A 15,383-nucleotide genomic window follows, 5' to 3' on the forward strand; every position below is an offset into this window, starting at 1 on the left:
CTGCTGTCCTTGCTAAATTTCCCTCATTGCAAACTGTATATAAGTGCAGAAAGAAGGACAATTAAACTCTTATTTTATTTTATTTCAGGTATAAATAAGAAGATAGTATATGGTATAATGGGTGATTCTAAATCTACATTCTCTATTGATAGTAATAGTGGTATAATTAGTTTAATTAGTCCATTAGATAGAGAAATAACATCACAACATATTATAACAGTTACAGCTAAAAATCTGGTAAATATGTGATATCATTTTGATCCTGCAATTGAATAGCAGATACAGCCAAATCAATTCAGAAAAAGTAGAATTATGATTCCATAATAGTTATTTAGAATATAAGATGTTCCATTTTCATTCTTGATTGTTTCAAATTTGATAACTGTGTTGTGGCTAATTTCCAACTTTCTTGAAATTTCAAGTTTGTTGACTTTGTGTAGAATGTTCACATAGGTTTATAACAAATTTTGTTTTTTGCTTCAGGGACCAACACCACTATTTAACTCAACTGAGTTAAGAATATTAGTATTAGATGTCAATGATAATAAACCAGAATTTGAACGGACTAGTTACTATGTTGAAGTACCAGAAGATACTAAGTTACAGTCTACTGTTATCACTGTTAAAGCCTCTAGTCTAGATATTGGTCAAAATGCCAATATTACCTATTCTATCATGGCTGGTAATGAACAGAATAAATTCAAGATTGATCCAAATAATGGTGAGTAGCCATGATCTAACTTGAAGAACGTCAATTTGAGTCTCTTTCAATTCACATTTTAAATTTGCTCAACATTATCAACATTAAATAACTGATTTCTGTAGGCTTTTAATGCTAAATTTATCTTTAAGTTAATAGAGAAATGAAATTTGTTTTGGGTAATGATTTGGGATCAAAAGTTTTACAAAAGCTTGAGTTAATCAAACCTTGATTTACTATTCAAATTAGGCAACAGTGCCTATGTTTAGAAAGTGTATACTCATGCTACTGTCATGGTACAATCCAACACAGGAATAGCATTTTCAGTTCAACTGAGCCCAAGCTGATATGATATTTATTTTCTAAATACCGGGTGATTATTTTCATTCATTAATAACATCCAGTATTCTGTTGATTATTGTAGGTGCAGTAATTGTTCAGGAACCATTAGATTTTGAGTTATCACGAGAGTATTTTCTGACTATATTAGCTAAAGATCATGGTGAACCTCCACTCAGTAATTCAGCTATAGTTAATATTAATATAACTGATATTAATGATAATAAACCCAGGTTCTCACCATCATCATATTATACTGTCTCTGTTAAAGAAGATCTGAAATTACATGAAGAAATCATTAAGGTGAGAAATCTTTCAAAAATCAAGAGAATGGCCTTAAGAGAATAATATTTTCAAAAACTAAATATTAATCGAAAAATCAGAAGACACATAAAATTGCGAAAGGTACTGTCTTTGTACATACATCGGTAAATCTGAATTAAATAGTTGATTTTTTTTAATATGAATTGGCATTTAATTATAAAAATACATAGATAGTTAGTTTTGCAAGGTTAAAAATTTGTCTCCTGATTTGCTTCTTTTGTGTGAATATGAATTGGCATTAATAAACATGGTCATATAATACTTCTTTGATATCTATTTTTATAAAGGGCAACATTAATCCAAATTTGGATATTTGGGGAAACATGTACAGAGAGCTAATTCTTGAACGCTTATATACCTTCCTGTATCAAGATTAAGGATTAGATAAAAGGGGATTACCCTATTTTATGCTAATGGGTGCCTTAATAATCATATCTGTAATTGTTTATTTTAGGTACTTGCTACTGATGAAGATGGAGAAAATAATAATAAATTAACATATTTAATACAAAGTGGAGATGTTTATGGTCAGTTTCATATAAATAAAGATAATGGATCGTTGACAGTGGTCAAATCTTTAGACAGAGAAATGGTAAGTTATCATTCTTTATTTCTACTCTAATATCTCAGAAGCTCTGATGATTGCTTGTTAGTGCCATTTTTTCTGATGGATACAAATGTACAACAATCGCGTTTCATTTCATATGTTTTTACAAGTAGATATTTCTTATTCTGAACAAATGTATTATTAAATCTCTCAATTTTCAGATGGATACATAAGTCCTTCAGATAGATTTATTATATTTCAGATGGATACATATGTCCTTCAGATAGATGCATTGTATTTCAGATGGATGCATATGTCCTTCAGATAGATGTATTATATTTCAGATGGATCCATATGTCCTACAAATAGATGTATTATATTTCAAATTGATACACATGTCCTTCAAATAGATGTATTATGTTTCAGATGGATACTCATGTCCTTCAGATAGATGTATTATATTTCAGATGGATACATATGTCCTTCAGATGTGCTATTCAATTCTCTTGCATTCTTTTAAATTTCAGATGGATACATATGTCCTACAGATAGATGTACGTGATTCAGGACAGCCAGTATTATCTAACTCTGCAGCTGTTAATATTAAGATATTAGATGCTAATGATAACCCTCCATTATTTAGTGAAAGAAATTACACCGCATATATACAGGTAAGACTTAATCACATTCTTTAAAGCTTTAATGGAAAATAATTCTTTCAAATTCTTGTAATTATCAATTTTTCCTTTGGACATACGACCTCATAACTGATCAGAGGACTCATTTCTAGTCCAAACTATCACATGCTGAAATGCATTGCTTAGGACTAATTTCCACTACCGACAGTACTAGCTGAAAGACATTACCTGGAAAAGAAGACACATTTAGATTCCTGACATTCACTTGCTTAAAGGCGAACCAATTTCCATCCTGATATTGCTGAGAAAAAGGGACTGATTTTCATTTTCATAGACATAGTTGAGAAAAGACTGTGACTTGCTGATAAACATTGCTGAAACTCTGAACTCTTACTGTGAGAAATAAAGACCTGTCTGTGGTCAGTCATCAATGAAAGCAGGATTAAAAATTATGACCATGATAACAGCAAACATTCAACAGGAAAATGCATGCTAGGAAGATAATGGAAATAAATTTGGACTAGTCAGCATGGGTTGATAGGTTTCTAAGCTTAAAAAGTGGGAAACACTACTGAATAGATCTGGCTGACTTTCACACAAGCTAGTTTTCACTTGCACTGTTTGATGGATGTTCTTGAAGTATTAGTTTGAAAGCTTTTTAAGACACAAATAAATGACAATATATATTCCCTATTTTTAATAGCTGGCCGATTTAGTAAGTATATCAAGAAAGCATGACTTGAATGACATGATCAAGTTTAGTGTTATTATCTTTTGAATAGTAGGCTAATCAGTTGTATTTTTATGTTGCATTGTGAATTAATGGCTAATTTACTGAAAATATAAAATTTGCATGAACAATTGCATGAATTGTGATAATGATAGAGACAATGTCATCCAAAAATATCATGATTCTTGTCTCTTTGAAGTGTCCGTGAAAAAATAATTTGCAGACTTTGTTTTGATAACTGCAGCATCAGTTTGTTTGGTAAATGAGCCATTTTGTGATGTAAATGTGTACATTTTAACATGTGTCATTATTCACATAGATTCTGTGTAAATATGTGCATTTTACATGTGTCATCATTCGCATAGATCTGTGTAAATATGTGCATTATCACGTGTCATCATTCACATAGATTCTGTGTAAATATGTGCATTATCACATCTGTCATCATTCACAAAGATTCTGTGTAAATATGTGCATTATCACATGTGTCATCATTCACAAAGATTCTGTGTAAATATGTGCATTATCACATGTGTCATCATTCACAAAGATTCTGTGTAAATATATCATGAGTCACATAGATTCTGTGTAAATATGTGCATATCACGTGTCATCATTCACATAGATTCTGTGTAAATATGTGCATTATCACATGTGTCATCATTCAGATAGATTCTGTGTAAATATGTGCATTATCACATGTGTCATCATTGAAATTAATTGTATATGTCAGCACTATCACTTTTGTCATTATTCACATCAATTCTATGTCAATGTGTGTATTATCACATGTGTCATGATGAATATCAATTCAGTTCAGTTTCAGCATCACCTGTCACGTCCTTACACATAAGTTCATCAAGTCTACTAAACATCCCTTTTTTTTCATTCAAGGCTATGCAAGAATGTAACACTTTGAATATCTTAATATCTCTTTTAGATGTGAAAATGTGTAAAATTTGTGTTGTAATTGTTTTATTAATTTGTATCTATGATGGTGAGCTGAAAAGTTCATAGGCATCCCCTCTCTTAGATTTTTCCATTAATCTATGTATAGTACATATCAATGTCATACATAAATCATACTTACATAAACTTATGCTTACTGTATGCATTGTTTACATCATAAATATTCTATGTTAAAAGCATCAACCTGATGTATTATTCATCAATAAGATTTGTTTTCATACATTTTTCATTCATATCTAGTGATTGTTCATAAGATAGGTTCATTACAACTTAAACTACCTAACTGAAAGACTGCATTTATTATTGCTCTGAATCTTCCCTAAATATGCTGAAAGATCATACTGATTATCATCAATTAGAAATAAAGCACTAGAAGGAAATTACGCAATTATTTACGTAACATTTCCGAAATATAGACATGAGAATAAGTTCTACTTGTCCGAATTTAGTAGGGCTGAAAATAGGTCGAATCAAGTAGCATGAAACTCTAAGTAACAATATTATTCAAGTTCTGGTATATAAATGCAATAAGTGAGTAACTCTATTGTTCATTTTTATATTTGACTATTTCAGGAGGGAAGTAAAGCTGGTATCAACATCTTAAAGTTATCGGCCACAGATGATGATCTAGAAGAAAATGGTGGACCATTCTTATTTGATATTGTCAATGGTAACGAAAATAAAGAGTTCCATATCAACAAAGATGGTGTCATTCTGACGTCTGGTGGAGACTTGAAGAAAAAGGTCAAGGAATCCTATCAGTTGACTGTTAGAGCATTTGACAGAGGAAGTCCAGTCTTATTCTCGGATGTTGTTGTGGACATCAATGTGGTAGATGAGAGCATGTACCCTCCACAAGTTCGTAACCTTACCATAGCCATCAGTTCGTATTTAGGCAAAACCATGAAAGGAGTCATTGGAAAAGTCAACGCTTTTGATTCTGATCCTTATGACATTTTAAACTATAGGATAGTGTCAGCAAATGACCATCTTTTTGATGTACATCCTATCGATGGGCGAATCATTGCCAAATCTGGATTAGATGCAGGAAGTTACAAGGTGAATGTGAGTGTAACAGACGGTCGATTCAACTCCTACAGTATTGTTACAGTAGAGGTCATGGAGATCTCAGAAGAAATGATGGACAGTTCTGTTACTATCCAGTTTAAGGAAATGTTCCCTGAACAGTTTTATGCCAACTATTTGAAAGATTTTCAAAAGATTCTGAAGCGCGAGTTAAACGTCCGAGCTAAAGATGTTGAAATTCTTAATGTTCAGCCTTCAGATGAAAGTATCATCAATAGATCAAGAAGAAGGAGATCTTTAAGCAGTAACTTGGATGTTCTATTTGTGGTGCGTAAAGTCACTGGTAAACTGTTCAATAAGAACTCTTTAAGAAGAAAGGTAGAAAGAGCTAGAGATGCCATAGAAACAGGATTGAATGTTGAAGTTGAGAAAGTATTCAATGATATTTGTACCAAGTCGATGTGCGATTCTGGACCTTGTGTCAGCCATCTTGTTTTTGATGACACCGACCTTGAACCTGTGACAGTTGGTGCTGATAGTTATGTATCTGCTCGACATCGATATATTTTCTTCTGTAACTGTTCAGATGGTAAGTAGACATTTTTTGACATTTAATCGTAAAATTAGTTTTTTTCCATAACATAGTTCTTGTATGCATGAAATATCATTTGAGATGTCCCAAAGCTTTTATTTAATTTTTTCAGAGTATCCTTATAATTTTTATCAATGTTGGTTTCCATGGTATTTTTGTAGGATCCTGTAATGGTGTAGTTTGTGGAGATAAGAGATGTTCAGCCAATCAGATCTGTCACAGAAACAACAACAGGTACTCATGTCGGTGTCCGTCTGGTAAAACAGGAAGTAAATGTCAAGATAATGTTTATTCACCATCAACTATCTGTAGTCCTGATGATGTAACATGTAAAAGGGGTGCGTACTATATACTGGTTTTCATTCATTCCACGACTTAAATTAAGGTTTATGTCTATTGTTTCTACATTTCAGTGGGCTTATAAAGATGCAGGACATCATGAAGTGTGCAATGAGGGTATTTGTGAAAGGACACCTCAATAGCCTACTCGTTTTGGACTTTCAAAGGATCTTATCATTTATCTTTAAATTTCAGGAAATCAACCAATGACTTTTAATGGTAAAAGTTTTGCGAGATGGACTTTAACAGAGACTACAGAGAAAAGATTGACATTATCATTGAGATTTCGAACACGTAAACCAAGTTGTAATGTTATGTATACCACAGGTCAAGTAGACTATAGTATACTGGAGGTAAATAGATTACTGACATTTGGTATTCTGATTTATATAGTTGAACTTTGATGATTTCAGTTTTCAGGTCAGCTGATTGGTTAAACCCTAAAATTGATTTTAAATCTAGTTTTTCCAATCAGATTACAGTATTTCTTGATTTTTGTCTAGTAATGTTTTTTTCTGAAACAGACCCCCAACCTTGAAAGCACCAAAAATATAACAACAATTACTACAACAACATTGTAACAACTGGCTCTGTTGTAATGCTTTAAATTTGACTATTCTGTGAATACAGTCATGTGGATGAATCACATTATGTTTCTGCTGTCTGCTTGTGAGGATTTGAAGCATCCTTTGATTACTGACTTTTTTGTGACTTACCAAACAAACTACAGAAATATGTACACATGAAACATGAAAATTAAGCCTTGCACTCTTGCAGTAACAAGTATTTAACTCTGTTTCACTTGAAGATTATAGTATCGACTTGTTGTATTTTCAGATTAAAGATAGTAATATTCAATACAGATTTAACTGTGGTTCAGGTGAAGGATTTGTTAAAATACCAGTAGATGTCAGTGATGGACAATGGCATCTGATTATGTTAGAACGTAATGGCCGAACTGCTGAACTATTTTTAGACCAAGGCTACAAAGCTATATCTTCTGCACCAGGCACTAATGATGAGCTGAATCTGGACTCATTTGATGTATATTTTGGAGCAGAAGTGGAGGTTTTTCCAGAAGGTTACAATGATATTAAGAGAGGTTTTGAAGGTTGTATGGAGGGTATTAGAATGTTTAATATATTATTACCATTTACTGGTACCAACCGTATTGCTATCAGTCAGAAATTTGAAGATGTGGAATTTAAATGTAAAGATTATGCCACCTTACCAACTACTGGAAGTAAGTGACTAACTTTCTAAATAAAATTATATTTACTTTGTAATTGTTGCCACTTGATATTCTATTTCTGTTAAAACTGTTCTGTTGAACTTTTGAAATTGGTTTTGTTTTTGCCATCCTGTTTGTCGTGTATGTTAAGCAGCAATGACTAGTGTGGCGTAGACACCATCACTTTTCATGAAATACATGAACACTAATGATTGATATACTTCCTCATGCGAAAAGTTCATGGTTAGCCATTATGTTGTTTTTGGGTTTCAGGTTTTGTTTTGGGGTTCGGATCCTTAGTACTTGGTTTATTTATTACTTGTAATTGTTGCCATCTGCTATTCTATTTACTTGTACTTAGTAATTCTATTGACTGGTAGTTTTTGTTACTTGCTACTCAATTGATTTGTTTTTATTGCCACTTTCAACTAAGTTTCTTCACAATTATTGCCACTCGTTAATCTTTTGATGTGAAGTATGTCTAATGTCTATATTAATTTCAGACATCTGTGGTAGACATCCTTGTATGAATGGTGGAACCTGTCAATATAGACAAATCAATTCCTACTTCTGCCAATGTATGCCAAGATATCAAGGTATAAGATGTGAAATTGATAATGATCCATGCCAGGATAATCCATGCTTTAATCAAGGTAATTATTTTACTATTAATTGATGACCAAAACCTTATACCATATAATTGTGAATATAATGCTCACCTATATATGCTAGAGTTTGTAAACACTCTAGAAGGTGACAGATTTTAAAGAAACTTGTTTACTGGAATTGTTTATTATTCCCCAAGGATGAACTCTATTGAAAAGCAGAAAAACTAATAATAATGATATATGGATTACTGCCCTTGTTCTTAATAAATTGAATTTTTAGCGGAAAACCTGGTGAAATTGTTTATTATCATATTATGATCTAAGAATGAACCCTATTAAAAATCAAATAAATAGTAAAAGACTGTAATTAAAGCTCTTGTAGTCTGAAAATGTCAGAAACTTTCATTTACTGATAGCTCTTGTCATCCTCCCTGACGACTTGGCTGCCATTACAATTGTGGGCGTATTAAGATGGTCATCGCTATTTTTAGTTTTTAGAAATAAAAAAACACGATTTCTACTTGATTCTTCGGGAGATTGATTGGCAGTTGAAATGATGTGAGTGAGGTGTAAATTGGATCTCATGGAAATTGATTTTATATTAATAAGTGAATTGAAATGAGGTGAAAATTACTTCTCATGGAAATAGATTTTTCTGGAAATTGTTGAAGTTGAAATGAGGTTATATATGTAAATGAAATTAGCGAAGATTTCTGCTCAGGTGACAATTGTCACGTAGGTTCAATGTTGTTAAGAATTAACATAAATAATGTTTTATCATATCAATGTCATGTACAGGAAAAAAAGCATAACAGAATGACTTCCTGAAGTTTACACCTTTGAACCTTTCAGTAAGAAATGGAACAAATATAATTAATATCAAACCAAAATTTTAATATGAACATGTTTATTCATAGTTCAAAATAAGAAATTTATTCATTCAACATGAACATGTCTGTGATATGACATTTATAGCATCCTTTATGTACCGGTAGTTGAATAAAACCGTAAATTATTTTTATGCATATCCTAAAGCTGTTTTAAATGCAGTTTTTCCTTTGTCTGTGACAGAATTCATTGTCTTATCATTTTGATGGCCAAATTTGGGTGCGGATAAGTGATGTCAAATTTGACTTCACACATTAGTAACTGTTCTGAATTGTAGCACTGAAAGGCTCAGCTGTGAAAATTGAAATAGCCCCCTGTTAATTCCTGCAATTCCACTAAAACTAAGTGATGATGACAATGACGTCATATAATCACAAAGGGCTTTATTCGATAAAGTAAATCCGCGATTATTGAATTGCAGGAACCACAAATGTCTAATTGAAAATTGGAATGTTGCAAAGTGATGCTGCTGATGCAGATAAGAAATTTCGAAAACCTCTTTACACTCCCTTTAACATGTGCAATTAAAAAAATTATACTACTTCCCTACTTCCCATTATACAGATGGTGTAACAGCCATTATGGTTTTAGTAAATGTTATTGAATGGAATGATTTTTGTAGGAATTTGTAATAAAGATAAAGATGTGATCAATGGTTATACCTGTATCTGCCCAGGGGAATTGAAAGGGAAACAATGTAAATATGGTAAATTTTGTCAACCTGATACGTGTAAAAATGGCGGTGTATGTATTGAGGGACCCAATTCACCATTATGTCATTGTCTATCAAAATATCAAGGTAAGAAGGTTTTCTTATCAAAACATCTTTTGGATATAAAAACCATCATCAGGAGAGCTGGTTCAGAAATTCCAATATGTGATTTCATGGGCATGAAATTGAGTGGATCTCTATCTCAGTATATAGGGGACTCTAGAATCTAAATTATAAAAGTTCATCTTGATTGTTTTGGAAATAAAATTAAGTGAAATAGAAAAAAAAAATGCACATATGTTCTGAATTTATAAAATGTCAAATTAAACTTGCTGTAAATCATATTTTTTATATATATGTATGATAAAAAGATAATCAATAATTTTTTTTATATAATATGAATTAATATGAAACTGAGATTAGATTAAGTAGATTATTAATTGAATATATTCAATATATTGTATGCATTTATATACACATGTATAAGTATGTTATGTAGAATACTGCAACATCTGTGAGTTATTGATTTCTGTCTTATAATTATAGTTATAGTTATAAATTTGAGTTTATTTCACACTTTAATAAATGAATTGTCATGAAATTCAACAATTTGACTATATTTAGGACTATATTGTGAAAAGATGGTGGATCCATGTGTTATCAATCCATGTTATGGAGGCGGTACTTGTATTAGTAATAATAATAATTATCGTTGTGAATGTACTAAAGATAGAATTGGACGACATTGTGAAGATAATGTATCTGTTGCTGCTTCTATTAAGATACCTGTAATGTTGATATACATTATTATTGGTAAGATTTATATAGAAAGTGCACTTGATGCATCAATGTTTTTGAACTTTGAACCTTTTGTTAAGGATAGTGGTCTCAGGGTTACATGGAGAAGCATCTCGTTGTTCGTATGGAAAGATAAACAAGGGCCTGTTTGCTCTAGGATTTTCACTTTTTGACAATTGAATATTGAAAGAAAAGTAGGTCGTTGTCTGGCATAGTTAGTCTCATTGCACACTGCATGACATAGCCCCATCAGGAGCAGAATAAGAATGTATAACATAAAAATGCCTTGCTTTCCACTTTTCATTTTGAATATTTTTTTCTTATATGAAATGTTCATTAGTGCAACCAATGTATTGAAAATATATTCTTATGGATTTTGGGTTTCGTTTTTTACGGTTTGGATCATAATTTCTTTGTTTTTTTGTTAATGCTTGAAAAGTTATTATATTATGTGTTTGGTGTTGTAGGTATAGTTGTTGGTGTCATAGCAATAGTAATACTTATTATTATTATTTGTTGTGTCTGTAAGCGACGTAGAAAGAACAGACGGCGATCTCATGATGCACACAACTCAAACGAACTCAACAGAATGTTACCAGAAGACAAAAAACGTTCTAATAAGAAGTTAAACGAGGAGATCTTACTATCCAATTATCCCAAAAATCCACCTCCAGTTCCAGATCGGCCTGTTTCTTACACACCTAGCAACCATGATTCTATGAACACATTGAACAATTTTGACAATGTCAGGAATTATGGCAGTGCAGCAGATGAACTGGAGAGAAGTGGCGTTCATAATATTCCATCTTTCTGTCCAGCAGACGTCTACACTCACAGATTTGGTACTCCACCTGCTGCTAAACATTATTATTCTACATTCCAATCACCCCCCTCTAATCCTCAATCAGATACTGACTCTATACAGAAAGATCCACAAGAGTATGAATATCCTACTAATTTCTTAGAGAACTATTCTGGTAAGTAACTACCCCTCTTTACAATGTCAAGCTATTATGAATTTTATACTTATACCTTGCCTGCAATAGTCACCTTCTTTTGAATGAAGTGGATGGTACACTAGGGGAAATAGCCAATCAGAAGCCTCAAACGAAAGTTTGTGACGAAAGCCATAATATTTTCTGTCGGTTGCTCTGATAGGCTGTATTCACTGGCATACAAGCCAACCTAATTGCTGCATTCTGTGATACAAGAATGGTGGTTATTGCAGTCAAGGTTTATGTTTGTTTTATAGTTGTTTTTTTATTGCTTCAAAATATTCAAGTTACTGTTTGTTGTTATCTCATATTATTGTGACATAATATTGTAACTATATGGCATATACTCTATATTATATGACAGGTAAATGATGGTTTGACAAATGTAAATGTTTGAAACAAGAGGTGTATTATATATATATAAATTTTAAAGGAACTCTACCACCTGAAATCAACATAAAATTTAAATTTTTTAACATCTATTTTAATATTTATTCTATATTTTATAGTGGACATAGGACAATCACCTCAGCAAAACTTTATAGACAAGGGTCTTTTAGGAGTAGATATACATAAAACACATTGGAAATATTTTCACAAACACATATTGAAGTTATGATTGCCATATGAAATATGGAAAATATTGGAGATATAAAGAAACATATTATGTATCAAAGTTGTCCGCCCTGTCACCATGAATGAATTGGTGCTGGGGCTCAGATTTTGTACTCAGAAAATTTGAAGAATTAAAGGCCTAGAGAACTCATTCTTAAAATTTTGCAGTGATTTTGTACAGTGACACTGTAAATGAATCAATCTCTGCTAAACTCAAAAAGGTATTGTTGGGGCTTAATTCTTACTTGCTAGGGCCCAGCCCCCATGGACTCCACCCTAACAGTGAGGCTGAAAGATGTGGACATTGCTAGTTTGATTTTGATGTTTATATACATGTATTTATTTTAGTTGAAAAGAAACCAGTAGATAAGATGACTATGAAATGTTTACCAGGAATGAGTCCCAAAGTAGTACGGAATGCCCTAGCTCAACATGATGCTAGTTCTGTTAGTAGTTTACCAGTATCAGAATCAGAGGATGATCTAAATGGTAAATATATTGTTATTATTTCCTGGGTTAGAAGTCACGTATTATGATATTGATGTTTTGAATTCTAAAAACTTGGTGAATGAAGTGTTTCTTATGTATGATGTATCAAATTGAAGCTATTATTAAAAAAAAAAATTTGTATCATACTGCTCTGGGCTAAGTTGTAACAGATGATTTATTTGTTATGCAATTGCTGTAAATGAGGATTACTCCATCAACTGGCCTTATATAAACTATATTGTTGTTATGATGTAAACAAATTTTGAGAAAGGAATCCAAGTTGTGATTAAAGGGTTATCATCATTAAAACTAATTTTTCATTTAGGTCCGATTCGTTTTGGTAACAAAACAGAAAGATAATCAACAGTTTGATATAATTAACAATTATCACTACGATTACTATCATTATCAAAATTATCATTATCATTATTAAAATTATCAAGATTGATTAAGGTCTGTTAGTTCCCCGCTAGACAAATGAACAAGAAAATTAAATACCAAGCAACAGTCAAATTCTAGAAAGCCTTTATTTCATTTACATTAGCAACTGTTTTGCTAAATCATCTTTATTAACTTCATGTGTAAAATGTTTTAAAAAAAAATTGTGGTTAACCCTTTCAACTCAAGCAGCCACACACTTAAGCAATATATACCTGCACAGCCGGTAAACCGTCTGTTACTAAGTGATATATATTCAAGTAATCAATGTTATCGTCATGTTTGTAATAATAGTGAAAGGATTTGGCAAAGGTTAAAAAACTTACAAAAAAAGTAATTCCTACTTATAACTGTCATATACAAGATTTTGAATATTCAGATCAGTGATTGTTGTCACCTTGAATGTTTTATTATGACATTTACTGGCAGCTACTAAGCTATCAAAAATTAGTTGATAATGTTCCTTTAACTTAAACATTTCCTATTATTTACAGCATTTAAAAATATTGTTATATAAGTATTATGATTAATTGTAATTAAATCTTATTTTCTTAAAAAAAATTAATATTTGTCACACTTCATGTAAAGGAATAACTATATGAATTACTTGTTCAAGGAGAAATGATGGTTATTATATAAGTATATCTGTGATATGTCATGTACATCCTCTGAACTTAAAAAGACAAAAGATCAGTAGAAAAACATCTTAATCAACTAGAGCTATAAGAGTCAGTCTACATGTAGCCCTTGACACAACAGCACAATATTCCTTTCACAATATTTGATTGGCTGAGACAGTAACTGTTATTGCATTGAAGAGTTTCTGAAAGAAAAACAATATTAAATTAAGCCTGGCGCAAAGACAGACTTTTATCCCCATCTGCAAAACTTTTGCAAAAAACAACTCATATAAGACCAAATTTGCTTGACAAAAAGGGTCATTGTCCAAGTTTGTGCTGCCAACAAAAACTTAATTGAACAAATGACAAGTTTTTCAGTGGACAAAAAAAAATTAGCTAATGGCTTAAAAAAATAAATACTGTTTTTAGTAATGATGCTACTCAAAACATCAGAATCTTATGAAATAGTGAAAGTTTCGTCTTCCTTTTCCTGGTCTTGCAAAATTGCAGTTAGATATTTCCTTATTCCTTATTATTTCATTGTCTAAAAAAATTGTTTACTCATTGGTGAAAATTTCTGCAAATTAAAAATGAAGGTTGACATGTGTGATTATCATGTAAGAAAGAAAATAAGGAAGATTCTGGAATCTAGAATATTAAAAGTATTTTTTTTTGTTATATAAATCTAAATTTGATTTCAAGGTCAGCATGTAACAAATGACACTGGAAAACGATTCATTTTAGTTTTTAAGGAGACTTTTTCATCTTCTACTGCCCACACAATTTCATTTGAAACTCCTTCACAATTTAATTCAAGTCTTTTAGAATTAGAACTTTCAGGAACTTAATTGCTTAGTAGGACAAACATGATTTTAACATAAGGTTACATGTACTCTAAGGAATGTTGCTATGTAGGTGTCATTTACCGTATGTAGCTATGTACATGTACATGTATGTAGTAATGTACATGTATTTTATGTGCATGTACATGTATGTAGTTATGTACGTGTAAATGTACGTTGTTATGTATGTGTAGATGTATGTAGCTATGTACATGTATGTAGTTATGTTAATGTACATGTATTTAGTATTGTATTGTACATGTATGTAGCTATGTATGTGTACATGTATGTAGTTATGTACTGTACATGTATGTAGCTATGTACATGTACTTGTATGTAGCTATGTATGTGTACATGTATGTAGTAATGTACATGTATGTAGTTATGTACGTGTAAATGTATGTAGCTATGTACATGTATGTAGTTATGTTAATGTACATGTATTTAGTATTGTATTGTACATGTATGTAGTTATGTACTGTACATGTATATAGCTATGTACATGTACTTGTATGTAGCTATGTATGTGTACATGTATGTAGTAATGTACATGTATGTAGTTATGTACGTGTAAATGTATGTTGTTATGCATGTGTAGATGTATGTAGCTATGTACTTGTATGTAGCTATGTACTTGTATGTAGCTATGTATGTGTACATGTATTTAGTATTGTACTGTACATGTATGTAGCTATGTATGTGTACATATATGTAGTTATGTACTGTACATGTATGTAGCTATGTATGTGTACTTGTATGTAGCTATGTATGTGTACATGTATTTAGTATTGTATTGTACTTGTATGTAGCTATGTATGTAGTTATGTACTGTACATATATGTAGCTATGTATGTGTACTTGTATGTAGCTATGTATGTGCACATGTATGTAGTTATGTACGTGTACATGCATGTAGTTATGTATGTGTACATGTATGTAGCTA

The 15,383-nt window shown here is 31.5% G+C and overlaps 1 protein-coding gene across 1 annotated transcript in view; it reads left to right on the forward strand.

Annotated features, from left to right (window-relative positions):
* LOTGIDRAFT_104487 (hypothetical protein) overlaps positions 1-11,426 on the forward strand; it is a gene marked incomplete at both ends in the record, with an annotated part of 82,268 nt that extends 70,842 nt beyond the window's left edge. Inside the window, 13 exons of the mRNA XM_009057416.1 lie at positions 89-237; positions 484-721; positions 1,125-1,342; positions 1,818-1,955; positions 2,438-2,581; positions 4,821-5,862; positions 6,027-6,176; positions 6,400-6,557; positions 7,042-7,447; positions 7,939-8,088; positions 9,569-9,730; positions 10,268-10,456; positions 10,915-11,426. Of these exons, the coding sequence (XP_009055664.1) occupies positions 89-237; positions 484-721; positions 1,125-1,342; positions 1,818-1,955; positions 2,438-2,581; positions 4,821-5,862; positions 6,027-6,176; positions 6,400-6,557; positions 7,042-7,447; positions 7,939-8,088; positions 9,569-9,730; positions 10,268-10,456; positions 10,915-11,426 (3,656 nt within the window). The remainder of the gene's footprint in view (positions 1-88; positions 238-483; positions 722-1,124; positions 1,343-1,817; positions 1,956-2,437; positions 2,582-4,820; positions 5,863-6,026; positions 6,177-6,399; positions 6,558-7,041; positions 7,448-7,938; positions 8,089-9,568; positions 9,731-10,267; positions 10,457-10,914) is intronic.
* Between the last annotated feature and the right edge of the window lie 3,957 nt (positions 11,427-15,383).

Source organism: Lottia gigantea (assembly GCF_000327385.1).
Source record: "Lottia gigantea unplaced genomic scaffold LOTGIsca_3, whole genome shotgun sequence".
NCBI classification, from domain to species: domain Eukaryota; kingdom Metazoa; phylum Mollusca; class Gastropoda; family Lottiidae; genus Lottia; species Lottia gigantea.